At 40.6% G+C, this 14265-nt stretch overlaps 1 protein-coding gene across 9 annotated transcripts in view; it reads right to left on the bottom strand.

Moving 5' to 3' along the window:
• LOC115425349 (membrane-associated phosphatidylinositol transfer protein 2) overlaps positions 1-14265 on the bottom strand; it is a 43451-nt gene that overhangs the window by 4367 nt on the left and 24819 nt on the right. The window contains exons 7-22 of one of the 9 annotated variants that reach the window (XM_030142827.1): positions 12243-12338; positions 9902-10006; positions 9763-9827; positions 9463-9534; positions 8586-8830; positions 8195-8384; positions 6971-7090; positions 6515-6729; positions 6201-6376; positions 5442-5612; positions 3609-3761; positions 2412-2576; positions 1216-1506; positions 602-750; positions 399-515; positions 113-229 (exon numbers count right to left, since the gene is read on the bottom strand). In XM_030142827.1, coding sequence (XP_029998687.1) covers positions 113-229; positions 399-515; positions 602-750; positions 1216-1506; positions 2412-2576; positions 3609-3761; positions 5442-5612; positions 6201-6376; positions 6515-6729; positions 6971-7090; positions 8195-8384; positions 8586-8830; positions 9463-9534; positions 9763-9827; positions 9902-10006; positions 12243-12338 — 2447 coding nt within the window. The remainder of the gene's footprint in view (positions 1-112; positions 230-398; positions 516-601; positions 751-1215; positions 1507-2411; positions 2577-3608; positions 3762-5441; positions 5613-6200; positions 6377-6514; positions 6730-6970; positions 7091-8194; positions 8385-8585; positions 8831-9462; positions 9535-9762; positions 9828-9901; positions 10007-12242; positions 12339-14265) is intronic. The other 8 variants (XM_030142828.1, XM_030142831.1, XM_030142832.1 and 5 more) reach the window with 8 other exon arrangements.

Raw genomic sequence — 14265 nt, 5'->3', positions numbered from 1 at the left:
CATAGATTGAACATATTTAAAGTATACATGAGCTTAAAGACAAAACACAAACAATCACAAAACACACATTTCTGATGTGTATATGCTGCTGTGACAACAAAAGAGAGTCCACCTTTTCTCCGGCTAGAGTGACCATGTCCAGAGGACCGTACATGAAGCGACCTGTTACAACCTGCTGGTTGTCTTCAGTGAACACTGCGTCATTTACACGATGGTTGGCAGTCACGTTCTGTCAGAAATGTGCAAATGCAAAGTTCATCCATATGAGAAACAAGTCAAAATAAAGATGTAAGTGTGAAATGTTGGAATTATGTGGTGAGTAACCTGTTAAATTATACATCTAAAGTACACTTTTGCTCATTTACTAATCCATTTAATTTTTAATTGAGCTTTATTACCCTGATTTTTACATGCGTCCTCTTGCGGAGCCATTTTTCTCGAGGTTTAGATGGTGTGAATTCAGACACTTCTTTCCCATCCAGTTCCAGGATGCTGGAGTTTTCATGCCTCATGACCTACAGAAAGCATTTCAGTCACTCAGGTTGTCTAGTCCCTAAAAAGAAGTAGTGCAATATTTACAGCAATGGTAATGCTGACTCACCTGTCTCAAGAGAAAAGACACAACATCGGTGGACTCCCAGTACGATGCGTGGAAGAGGTGCGGCAAAGCCACAGTGGGGAAAGCAGTCAGAGCATCGGGGCAGTACAGGGCAAAATCCAGCCGCTTTGTACCCCACCAACGTGCTGCAACTGCGATGGGAATGGAGTGAATAGGGTGCACATACGTAAGATGAAAATGTCAGATGACATATGTGATGCCACGCAAAGGTGCAACACCCCTGAAGCTAAAGCAAAAGGGTGATTTCAGTTTTAGCCACAATCATCACCGATCCCAGCAGATCTTCAGCTACAGGAAGGAAAGTCAGGAGTTGTTGTCTTTGTTATTAACAGACAAATCAAGGGCTGAGAAGGAGGGAAAAGATGGTTAGAACTAAGATACGTGATTATTTGATCATGTGAGTATGGTTGACATGAAGAAGAGTATAGATTTGGAAAGTACAAGATGTAGCCAAGCACTGGATTTTACTCAGGGGAATGCCTGGAATACTTGCAAATTCATTTTTGAAAGTAAAGTGGTGTAGAAAGACACACAGAGGACAGAAAACACCTGATATCTCATGCTGATTATAGCTGACCCATCCCTTAAAAAAATACCTTGCTCCACTTCAGCCTGGGAATCCAGTGAGACCAGATCAGATATAGCACAGTCCAGGCCCGCAGACAAGCAGGTCTCATACTGGTCAACGGGACTTAGAGTGCCACTGGTCTCTGTGACACAGTCCTGCTCTGCCACAAGACCTGCATCAGGAGATCCCGGGGTCAGGACAGCCCCACCTTTCTTACGGGACTTAGGGGGACTTTTCAGGAAGAATTTGTTTTGTGATGTCAAGGCAATTTGAGACAAAAGGCTCAACTTTTTGGTTTGGTTAATTTGGAATGATTTAGCTATGAAGAGAAAAACAGAGAAAGACAACATATAAAAAACATGTATGTACATGTATGTGAGATTATGATCTTAATATCCAGAGGCATCCAGAGACAGAAAGCTGCTTTAACAGAGCTGTAAAAGTCAAAGCTGAAAAATAAGTGTTAGAAATAATAACCTTAATGAAGCACAGTGATGTTGGTAAAAAAAAAACAAGTCTTGTTAAATTCTGAAGTTACAGAAGCAGACATCCTTCACAGCTCATTAACGCAAGTCTTCAGGGTTGTACTGTAGGTGCTGGAAAAGTAGTGCAACATGTTTCCATAAAAAAGTGAAAGAGAGTGAGGGGGGTGAGGTGGCGTTTGAGGACAGTCTGACATAAAACACAACAGAATACTGGTTATCTCTGCAAACATTGCAATAGGAAGTGAAAAATGCAAGAATGGCTGAGGGACGCAGGTGTCTACATGCATTACAACATTAGATAAATGCAGCACTCGTTCATTGCATTTACATTTAGACAGTGGGTAAGAGTAAGACACACAGTGAAAAGTGATGCTAAGCTTTTGTCTTCTTCAGGACTTGATTTGGGACTTAGATTTTCAACACGTGACGGAGAAGTGATTGAATGTCTCCCTTTAAAGTAGGCATTAAATCTGGCTATGAAGAAATAGGAAAAAAGTGGGGTATTTATGTTCTACCTGGCTGACTAGACTGCTCCAGCTGGAGTGCAGGGTGTGTGTAGAGTCAGAGAAATGCAGTTGAGAGAGGGAGAAGATGAGGGAGGAGTGTCAGAAGAAGAAGAAACAAGACAGAAAATAGGGAGAGGTTAGAGTGGAAAAAAGACAGGGAGAAAGAATAACCAGTGTTTGTGTGAGTGGAAGGTAGAGGTCAAGAGAGACTGGTCGGCAATGAGGACACTTACTGTTGGCTATGTTGGTGGCAGTGTAACTGTCTGCCATTCCTGAGACCTGGCTGGCAATGCTGACCTCACTGGCCCTCCGCTGGCCCCGGGAGAGGGGGCCCGTTACAGGGGATGAGGGGTACGAACTGTCCATGAAGACACCACCATGAGACTGAACAACATCTGCTATTGAGCCGAAACAAGGAGATCCCATTAGACAAGAGACACAGGTAAGGGGAGCTCACAGTGATGAAGAAGAGGAGGAGGAAGAGGAGGAGGAGGAGGGGGAAGATGTGGGTTAGGGTGGCAGTAGAGAAATGTGACAGCAGGCACCATGATTTCAGAGGACATATGAAACCACAAGGTGGCCACATGGTAGCAAGGTCAGATTTCTGTAACCAGCCGAGTGGAAACATGGGCACATGAGTACATAAAACACAAATGTAGACTCACAAATGTCCACATCTACTTGTTAGTATTCTATTTCAAGTTGAGTTTATCTATTAACAGAGTGACCGCATGTTAAAATCCATGATTTTTTAAACAGAATATAATAGTGGGTTTGAGGTTTTTACAACATCACATGACCTCTCACAATTATCACAAGGAAAAACATATTGAGAATGTAAAAATAGAGTTCCAGTACAGTACACTGCGCAAGCACAACATCACAAGCAGCATAATTTCCACATCAAAACCTCTCTGAAGTTCGCACGACAGTAGCAGTGCCCTCTGTTGAGCTTAAAACTGTTTCAGATATTATGGAAATGATGCAGGCACACTGAAACCCTGCTTAAAAACACAGCACAACACAAATGCTTATATCACTCATTAGATGTGACATGGATAAGTGATGGCGACATCAAAACGTAACATCATGAAAGATGCGCAGTAGATTTTCCAACGTATTTCCATGGAGTGTGAATATACCAAGATGAGACTGGAAGAATTTAAGCAGGAAGACAAGTCATTTAGATCAAATACAAAATACTGCAAGGAAAACTATGTTTATGCCTGTTCTGAAGCAATAGCAGGTATTAACTTGAGCTGAATTCAAGTTAGTAAAACAAGAACCATGGAAATACTCTGAAAGGACACAAGATGAATGTAAATGTGAGTATCAAGGGCTCAACGGTGACATAGATGGAACAAACACAGAAAAGAAACACAGTGACAGGGAGTCAGGACAGATGCAGGTGATTGGGAGAGGCTACACACACTCCATAGTGGCGGGTGTGGCTTTGAGGGAGCTCTCCTGCCAGTTTAGCACAGGCACAGGGATGCAGGTCTCACTGATGGTCTCCTGACAGCGAAGGGACAGAGGGAGCCCGCTGTCAAGTAGCAGCTGAGCGTTGCTCTGGACTGTCTCCACTATAAAGGGAGGTGGAGGGGCAGAGGGGGCAGAGGTCAGGGGGGTTTTGGAGGTAGAGAGCCAGGAACACAGATATGGGAACAGGAGGCCAAGAGAAGAGGAAGGAAAGAAAACAAGGAAGACACAAAAACATATGAAGCAAGAACAACCGAACATGAGACAAGAAAGCAGAGTCAAGCCCTTGGTTGAGCCAAGTTCTTTCAGACTGGTTCGTCACATACAGTCATTACACTAATACACTGTTTTTACTACTTTGAGGCATAGGAATTAGTGCTGGGTGGTACAACTAAAACTTTGAATGACAGTTTTTATGTAGGTTTGTGACTTCTTCTGTTATGAGGAGAACATAAAACATTTATATTTCATCTTCAGGTTCATGATTTCTTTATCCTCACAAAATAATATACCTGCAAAATTATACACATTTAAAAGGCTGGAATTTAAAGGTCATATTCTGTGTTCAATGACACTGAGCAGAGAGGTGTACCATTTCAATGTCAGTACATTTTCTGTTTTTTGGTTGTTTTTTTTTACATCCATGTGTTTTTTGTATAATAGTTAAGGTTTGCATATTGGAGTTTAAAAAAAAAGTATCTCCAAAATTGATCAGTAGCCTGCGGATTTTCCTCGTTAACCACACAAATAGACTCAAATCACAATATTGTTCACAATAATCGCTAACTGACTTTTTCACCAAATTGTCCAGCTCTAATACAAAGTAATACATATACAGAAAACAGCAGAATGTAAAGCTCTCAAAATAGATTTGTGAATAACTTTATCTTAAAATTCTATTATAAAGTTAAAGATTATTTAGTTTAAGCCATATGAAAGGGTATGTGTAGTTCATAAGGTTCTCCTCTCAATACACCCAGGAATTAATACTATATAATTTGTGTCAAATGAAGTTTTACAGCTGTTCTGTTAACTATGCTACAATATGATGGCATATTAAAAGTCTATACCTACTGGAAACTCATGGAATGTTTCATATGGTCTATCACCCAGCACTAATGAGTCTTAACTCAAAAATGGTGTTTAAGTTTAACCAGTATTTAAAACTTTCCATATTAGTTACACAAAGATGAGCTGAGGATGTCCATCTATAGGTTACTGGACAAAAACCTTTTAATCATTACAGATATCGTCTTACTTTGAAAATATATAACCCGTCATGCTGCTGTTAGTTCATAGTTTAAGGGCAGAAATTATTTCAACCTGCTCAAATCGTTTATGAGTCACGATGAGTCACAGAGAAATTTTTTTGGGTAAAAAGAGTAGGCTGAGGCTCTAAGGCTTACTCCACTATAATGAGTCCAAACAGAAACCAGCAGCAGGACTATGACCACATTTAGATGAATAACCTGCTTCACAAAAGACTTTGAAGCACAAACAGTAGAAAAATGTTTCATTTTTCTTTAAGACAATGCTTTTTTGTGTGAAGACTCAGTATACTGTCAAAGTGTCTTAAAGGCATCTATGGCATGCATCCATGGCAGACAGGACAGTGGGTTACAATCAGGTCTGAGAGTGTCCGGACTTTCTATTAATGCAACTAGAGATAAAATCAACAGCATAAAATCAACTGAATTTTGCATTTGTGTCTGTGCATGTGAATCCAAGTCAGCACTACAGGAAGCTGTGTGAATACATAACGAGATGAAAGCCTGTCATCTTACCCAGCAGAGCTGAGTTTCCATCTCCCAGGGGGAAGCGTTGGTATCGGGGCACGTTGAAGGGAGGGAGGAGATGAAACTTCCTCTCCAGAAGTGGCTCCAGGCGAGATGCAGAGGGGTCGGCTGGGTGGAAAAGGTTGTAGACCTGCTGGCAAGCGGGACGCAGCTGGGCCACTAGGGGGAGAAATTGAACCAAAAAAGTAAGAAAGGAGACCTAAACTCTAATGGAAATTTCCCCTAGATTTTGAGGAGGAAGAACAAGTATTAACAAAAGTAAACAGGTAATGACAAAGAGTGCAGGATGCAACCTACAGGGGAGCCAAAATAATAATAATAGTAATAATAATAATAATAATAATAATAATAATAATAATAATAATAATAATACTGTTGAACTGAAGAGAAATCAAAAGTTTAAAAGAAATCAAAACAGAGTAATACATTGATTTTCATTTTTACAACAATATACAAGAGAAATTTATTTTCTTTCTTACCTTTGAAAAATAGAATTTATAGTTGCTACTACTGAAATACAAAGTGTATCTTATATGTGCTCCATAATAGCATTTCTGACACTAAAATATGCAAAAACTGAGAAAACTTACATACATACACTTTACATACATGTCCTAACTATCAACAGGCTAATTGGGGCATCACCAGACAGAAAAGCTTACTTTTAGTTGTTAACTATTGCAAAATAGTCACAAAATTGCACACAGTCCTTACATTGCATCATATTTTCTGTACATATTGACTTACCATCCAGCATTGGAATAACGGTTTTTCTCAGCGCAAGTACAAGGCCCAGTGGAGAGCCAAACAGGAAAAAGTCGGACACCTCAAAGTCAAACTTCCCCAGGGAGCATCCATCTAGCATAGTGCTGCTGCTGGACCTGCGTGAAGCTGCATCACTTCGCAAGACACTGGAGTGTAAGCTGGAAGGACATCACAAAGTCACTGCCTCACACAGAACTAAAAATAAAGATACTTTGACACAACACGCATGTGAGAACTGAGACGTTTTTATCATCCTGGTACGAGTTTTTGTCAGCATTATGACCCAGCTCACACACCTGGACAAGAAGGCTTGGTGCTGTTTGATCGTGTCCATTTCATAAGTTGACGAATCGCTTCTCTTACGCTGCAGCTGTCTCTTGGTGTCGTCACCTGTGCCGGCACGAGGCATGTCAATGTTACTGCGGCTGAGGTGGCGGCTGCCCTCCAACGTTGGGGAGGATGATCCGTGGCCACTGTTGACAATGATGCCTGGAGATAGGAGGTCCTGGTCCTACAGAAATATTTCAAGAACATTTTAAAGCAAACTTGAAATACTGTAGAGCAAGTCCATCATTCGGTGGCAAATTTAAGAAATCTAGACTTTCAGGTACACAGTTTAGTACATTTAAGAAAATAGTATTTGAAGCAGGATCTATAATAACGCTAATTTCAGAAAGAAAATATGTCTCTAATAAAAAGCTCTTTGGGGATGACTTAGATTTTTTCTTCAATCTGCATCATTTGTCTCTTACCTGTACGCTGATGACGCTACCTCTGCGACTGCTGTTCTGACTTTCAGTAACAGTCTGATTGCTACTGCACAGTGCATCGAACCCTAAGATTCCTCCTACACAGTCCCCAATGAGGCACACCTACAGAGGACAATGGAAAAAAAAACAAAGGTAAAACATCACATGAGTTGAGACCAGATGTGAATAGACAAATTAAAGGAAAAAGTTCTTAGGAGTGGTCTGTACAAGGATGGCAAAGCCCCCATCCAACAGGATGAGATTGAAAACTAGTCACAAGTCTGCCCAGTTAAACACCAGTGGAGACTTTTGGCTGACCTGTTTAACTGGAGGGCTGCACAATAGTTTAAAAACCAGTTTTTTTTCTGCAATATATTATGGGACCTCAAATATTTATATTTGGAAAGAATTAAATTCAGAATAATTGTGGTGATTTTTTAGACAGGTACCAGAGTCAAAAATAAAAACAATAATTTCAAAAATATGAAAAATGACTTTTTCCTCTTCAGACTTTTTTTTTTTTTCCCGAGTATGAACCATCTTTTCTTGAGCTTAAATTCTACACCAGGGGTGCCCAGTCCTGGTCCTTGAGAGCTACTATCCTGCATGTTTTAGATGTATCCCTCTTCCAACACACCTGATTCAAAGGATAAGCCTATCATCTAGCACTGCAGAAGCCTGATAATGACTGTCATGTGTGCTGGAAGAGGGAAAACACCTAAAACATGTAGAATAGTCGCTCTCGAGGACCTGGATTGGGTACCCCTGTTCTACACAATTCCACTGGAAAGATTTTGGAGGAGAAATTAATTTGCTTATTACTCTGGTTGATTAAGGTAATGTCAACCAAGTATGGGGTTTGGTCAACTTCATTCTTTCTGTAGTTGAAATAGTTTTGTGAAATTTACACTGCTTTCATTTTCGCAACCACATCTTCTTTCTCTGTGTTTTTCTGTTCCTGTTTTCAGATTGTGGTTGAATTCATTTGCATTACATTTCATGCCACTGCATTGTGAATACTGTATGTGCACACAGTTCAATGATAATGCTGAAACATTCCGTCCTGTTTGTTAGCATTCTCCTCCACCATCATTAAACACCAAACAAGGGAAAAGCTCTTTGAAGAACAGAGTGTACAGACTTGTAGAATCGATGGCAAGGAGCACTGGTGTTGCTTTGGGTATCTACAAGAAAAGTGACAGAAATTACTTTAGTGTGGTAACTGACCTGGCCAGAGAAGGCTGCTCCATCCAGAGACTTGATGAAGTCTGCATACACCTGATTGGCTCTGACGATGACCGTAGCCACGGCGTCCTGGTACGGTGGCGCAGATGTGGCCAAAAGAGGCAGAGCAGCCAGGGGGATGTGGTCCTGACTGCTGGAGAGACATCCCTCATCATAGCTGTATGGACTCAAACTGACCCAGAAACAGAAATGAACATATTTTAAAATCAATTTTCAACATATTTGTAAAAACTGTCCAGACGGGACTACGAAGTAAACACAGAAAAAGAGGGCAGTAGTCATGAGCCACACATGGACGTTTTCCAGCGTTTTCAAATACCAATGACAGTCAATGAACTCCAGCATTCAATCATTATCCACAGAGCCTGCTTACTTGGACACCAGGGAGAAGGCCTCAGCACAGATGGCAGGGCAGGGCACCAAGCGGATGGCGATGCGTCCCAGCGCAGCAGGGTAGTGAACACGCATGACTGTGTCGAAAGCCGTACTAATGGTGTTGACGTCAGCCTGTTTGCTGCTCTGGTCCCCCCCGCCTGTATCCAGGATGTTCCCTCCATGAAGAACCAAGATCAGCACATGGATCTTTGAAGGCTGCAGACACTGCTGGGACGTGCTCTCCTGAGGACAGAAGATGAAGGAAAGGGTAAAGGATGGGGACTACAAGGACATCACTTGGAAAATGTTCAGTGAAATATATATTTAGTTATATAAACATCCTGTTCATTACAATGACCAAAGACCAAGACAGCATGCTTACACAGTGAAAAAGTATCAGACAGGTCATCCAAATACCTTTGTTTTGTCAGATTCATGGGTCATGGTTTGTGACTAATCATGTCTGTGTTTTGAAACATAAACGACACCACAAAATGTTTGTACAAACTTCTTTCAACAACCAGAGAGGGGCGAAGAACCATAACGGAAAACAGGACAGAGCCAACCTACACTCCACCTGGACAGCTGTTCAACTAACAGTAAACAATGCTTCCTGAAAACAAGTCACATTGAAAAGGACACAATGTGCAGTTTTGTATTTTTACAAATTTGATCCAAAACTTCACATTTTCATTGAAGCACTGCATGTACATTCAACACCACAGCTGCGAGGACATGGGAGTTGAACAGAGGGTGGCGAGGTTGAGGAGTACACATGGATTTGGGAAAAGGCAGGAGCAGTAAGTACTGGGTTTGCTCATGGGGATTAGGGTCTGTGCAGCCCACTGTGCACTGGAGCCAAGATGTTTACTTACTGACTGGTGCCTTGTTACCATGATGGTGGGAATGGGAGAGCTATCAGCTTGGCCGCTAAGAGAGCCACGCATCTGAACACAAGAGGACAGAGAGGCTCAGGGACAGGACGCCCTTCTCTTATTCCGGAAACTGTAAACCCTGATGCAAAGCTTTACGTTTGTTGTTTATTTTAGACTGAAATAAATTAAATGTAATGCACAAGTTTTGGTCCTGAAGGAGATTTTCTGTAGGTTTTTCAGACATATTTTTCCTCAAAGAAGGCTGTAGGGTTGGGTTTAATAGAAATCAGAGACACATACCTCATCTAGTCTGTCCTCACTGGCTGCTCTTTCATAGTCCACTGTCATTTCCTTGAACAGCTCACCTGGAAAAAAAAAAGGTCTGGTCACATCAAGTAGGACATGCAGTTTGACTGTCCATGATCAGTTTTCATCATACCAGGTGTTTCCTCTGTGTCTGCAGCTTCGATCTTGTCCATAAGGTCATTGGAGTTCCACTTGGCAATTTCCTTTGGGAAGACCTCCTCTCCATCTGAGAGATCCTCTGCAGGGTGGACACAAGACAGAGGTTTCATCAAATTTAACCATCATAAAATCAAAATATAGTTCACCTGAAATGTTCAAAATGAATGACGTGTTAGGTTTCATTTTTACGACTGTAAAAGATGTTATGTGCTCACTGGGGTTTTTCTGTCTACAGGATGACCAAAATGACTTGGTGGATGGGATGGATATAGGCCATGGATGAAGCCCTTACATTTTGGAACAGAACTATAGAAAGGGACTAAAGCTGGAACTGTTTTCCAATTCTTCAATTGTCGAGAACCATGCCAACTTTTCACCATTTAGCCTTTGCTTTGGTGGCAACAGTTAAACTGGCCACTTGCATCCAGTGACAAAAGGAAAACAGTAAAACTTGTGGTTCCTTTTGTGGTTCAGTGATATTGTGGATTGAGAAGAGGCGAGGACTGGTCTTGGTGAAGGCCTGTGTGTGAGTACACTTCTAGTTTTATAATAAAATTATTGACCAAATGGCAGCGTCTTTGCAAATTTTACACACAGGATTTTAAATGAATAAAAATTCTAGAGTTATTTTCTTGGTTTATTTTCCATTATTGATAATCATTAATTATAATATTTTATACAATAGTGGGGCATGAAGGGGGCACAAAGCTATATTTTTATATTCTGTATTATACTATGAAAAAGACTTCTAACTAGAGGATTATGTGATCATTTCTATTTGCAGGTTTTAGACTCATGAAAGGGACAGAGGTTGAAATGTTTTATTGCTTTTCCAAAACATTGCGGATGGGGCATTTGATTGAATTACAGGAGTGTGGGCCTTGGCAGAGATATGAACTCTTAAAATGCCCCCTCTGATATGGGACTTATGCAGATTGTAGAAAAAAATTTCAAGTAGTAATAGCAAAATCCCCCTTTTTTAAAAAGAAAAAATAAGGGTTTTAGATTCTCTAAACATATCTGAATTTACTAATCAAATGTTATAAATGCATGTTGAATCCATGTAACGTTTGCATCACCATTTTTAAGATTCATATCCGATTAATATACTCAGTGAACAAGACAGACGTCATTCATTTATGCTTGAAGGCTTAGATTCATCTTTCCTTTATTCAACTGAACTAAAGTAAAAATTCTTTGCCACACGAAGCGAGGAGAACATGAGGTAAAAATAAACTAGATGTGTGTCTCAAATGTTTGCAATAGATGATTACAGCAAGAAGACCAGAACTAGAAACAAACTTTAAAGACAGAAATCTAATATCAAATGCAATCCGAGCCAAGTCAGTCTGTTTCCATATTTAATTTGTGTACTTCCAACCTGTGCTGCAGCCTGCCACAGAAACTGTGTTCACATACACTATATCCAGTTTATTTGAATCACCAGTATCATTCAATAACTATGATTAAATATCTCCTTATTTCATGTGGCGCTAGGAACAATGTCTGTAAATCATAAATAAGTGAAATAGGCACTGGAGCGGCAGAAGTAATTCGTGAATTAGTTGTCACTGAGACAGAAGGTTATGTCGACTCATTTAAATGATGTGACAGTGCTGTAATGAGTTTCATCAGTTCATCCGATAAAATATCACTTTGTTTTCACTTCATGTACATAAATCATGACAATTAATTCATACAGACAGACATGAATGCTGCAATACACAATCCTTAACAAAATGGTTACACATTCAGTCTAATGATTGCTTGCCAGCTGCTCACACTGTCACCTGCAGAAATTTATTCAACTTGAAACATTAATAAGTGCAAATACATCATTTTTATATCATCATATAAAGTGACAACAAAATGCATGATTTATTTGTGTTTCATCATCATGATTCAATGCTATGAAACGATCTCCACAAAACAAACTCAGGGAAATTATTTGAGGGGGATTCTTTTATTATGTGTGTATCATGAGTTTTGTGTGTATATGGAAGCAGGGAATATGAGTGAGTGTCAGCCTGCACTTTCTGAAGTTGGTGTCAGGAGGAGACATCTGGCCCATGTCTTCTGCAAACCCAACCGGAAGAGATCACGGGTGTTCCACAACACCAACCTATTTCAACTGCAGCCCCAAAGCATGCTGGGTATCAGGAAAGCTTAAGAACTGATCTGTGGTTAAAGAGATGCATGCAAAGTTAGGGGAGAAGGGAAAGGAGGGAGCAAGCAGGGTCTTGAAAACCTTAAGAAAGTAAACACATTTACCCATTTCCATTTCACCTCTGAGTTAAAATAAACCCTCTGTTTACCATGAGCATCGAAGAACTCCTCATCCGAGCTGTCATCTGAGTCTCGTGCTATGCTCTGCATCCTCCACTCTGAAATGCTGTGACGTGATGGACTCACTGAAATACAAAAAAATTCACTGTTATTTTAGCACATGTGTTTCAGCCTCTCTCTTTCCCTTTTTGACACAGAAACAGTGTATGACAAAGAAATATTGCACAATCTCCCCCCAGCCCACACTCATACAGTGTTATATAAACATGCAACAGTCTCTGCGGTGCATTACTTCATCCCAGATGGACTGCTTGGTGGTCAAGGGGGTGGGTGAAAAGTGGGGCCTAATGTAACACAGTCAAACTCCAAACACACTGACAACCAAATGCCTGCTGTGGAAAATGGCAGCACTAAGAGCAGGTCTTCAGTCTGTGTTTCGTATATCATTAGTGAGGAGAAAGAAAAGGGGTGTCGCTCTAAGGGTGAGAGCGGGGCACAGCTGTAGCTGTCAGCACACAGAAGGAAACAGCAGCAGTGGAGGGGAGGGTCGCTGTGAAGAACGTCAGCCTCCTCTGGTCTGTGATGTCAGCACCAAAGCTAAAAATAGCCCAGGAAAAAAACACAGGGGGGAGTTACAGGGGTAAAAAAAAAAGCTACGCTGGATGAGAGTGAGGGTCCAGGTGGCAGCTACAGTGAGTACAGCTCTGAGGTAGAGGTGACACTGAAGATGGGTGTGTTACCACGGGCAGTCTGTGCTAAAAATAACTCAGGTGAGATCCATCGAGTAGTAGGGGTGAGACGAGGTGATTTGTGTACTACGGCTAATGTGGAGGCCTGAGTAAATATAGTAAAAATATTCCAATTAACACCAGGCGCCAGACAAAAGCAAAGCGTAGGACAAAGCAGAGTCTGCATACTAAAAGCTGCTCCAGAGGTGTTTGACTTTATTAACACCAATTCAACAATTCACACACAGAACTCTTCAGCAGATGCTGATTCAGTCAGACAAACATTTACTGTGTATAGCTGAACCACAAAAATACAGGGCCAGTTCTTTTGCATGGAGATGTTACCATAATGTACTTCACTTCCATCAAAATGAGATGGGGAAACAATTATCGTAACTTATCACACTGACAGGGCTTTCATTTTCACTGCTTGTTTTATTAAAAATAGGACCAATGGCCCTGTAGCTTACTGGCCAAATTAAAAGCTTTGGGAAATGTATCCAGATCCCATTTATTATCACCCAGTTATGTGTATTTATTATATTACAGAAATAGCCCATGTTTTGGTCATATTCCAATTAGATCTGTAAAAAATTCAAATTCCAACTTGATATCATTGATACTTACTGATTTATTGTATCAATCCACTTCCTATCTCTTACAATGGGAAAATTTTTCAAAGTCACACCAAATCCAGAATCAGATCTGGATCAAAGTAATTTCAATACCTTGTGTTGACATCATCATAAAGAAGCTGTATACCAAGTTTGAAGTCAATCAGAACTGTAGTTTCGGAGAAGAAGATGATTGAAATGTTTTCCCCATAAGAGCCCATGTTAAATTTTCTGTAAGTTCCCGGATCCAGAAGAAGATCCTGATCAGCATGTGGCCATTATGTTTTGGTCATCTCCCCATCAGGGCTGGACTGTAGAAATTTCAACTTGATATAATTTATATGTACTGAGTTATTGCATCGATCCACTTCCTATCTCTTATAATGGGGACATTTTTCAAAGTCACACCAAATCCAGAATCAGATCTGGATCCAAATAATTTCACTAACTTTTGCTGACATCATCATAAAGAAGCTGTATACCAAGTTTGAAGTCAATTGGAATCGTAGTTTTGGAGAAGAAGACGATCGAAAGTTTTATAACGGACGACAGACAACGACGACAGACGCCGCCGTACGCCGCCGTACGCCGCATGATGACAATAGCTTACAGCCTCTCGGCTGGTAAGCTAAAAATGGAAAGAACTTCAACTCTGTTTACAAAATGAATGAAGTTGTGCACTGATACATGAAGGTTAAGTGAGAGTATTT

Source organism: Sphaeramia orbicularis, chromosome 9, assembly GCF_902148855.1.
Source record: "Sphaeramia orbicularis chromosome 9, fSphaOr1.1, whole genome shotgun sequence".
Lineage (NCBI taxonomy): Eukaryota > Metazoa > Chordata > Actinopteri > Kurtiformes > Apogonidae > Sphaeramia > Sphaeramia orbicularis.
The sequence above is the reverse complement of the archived record's forward strand: the minus strand, read 5'-3'. Positions and strand labels throughout refer to the sequence as shown.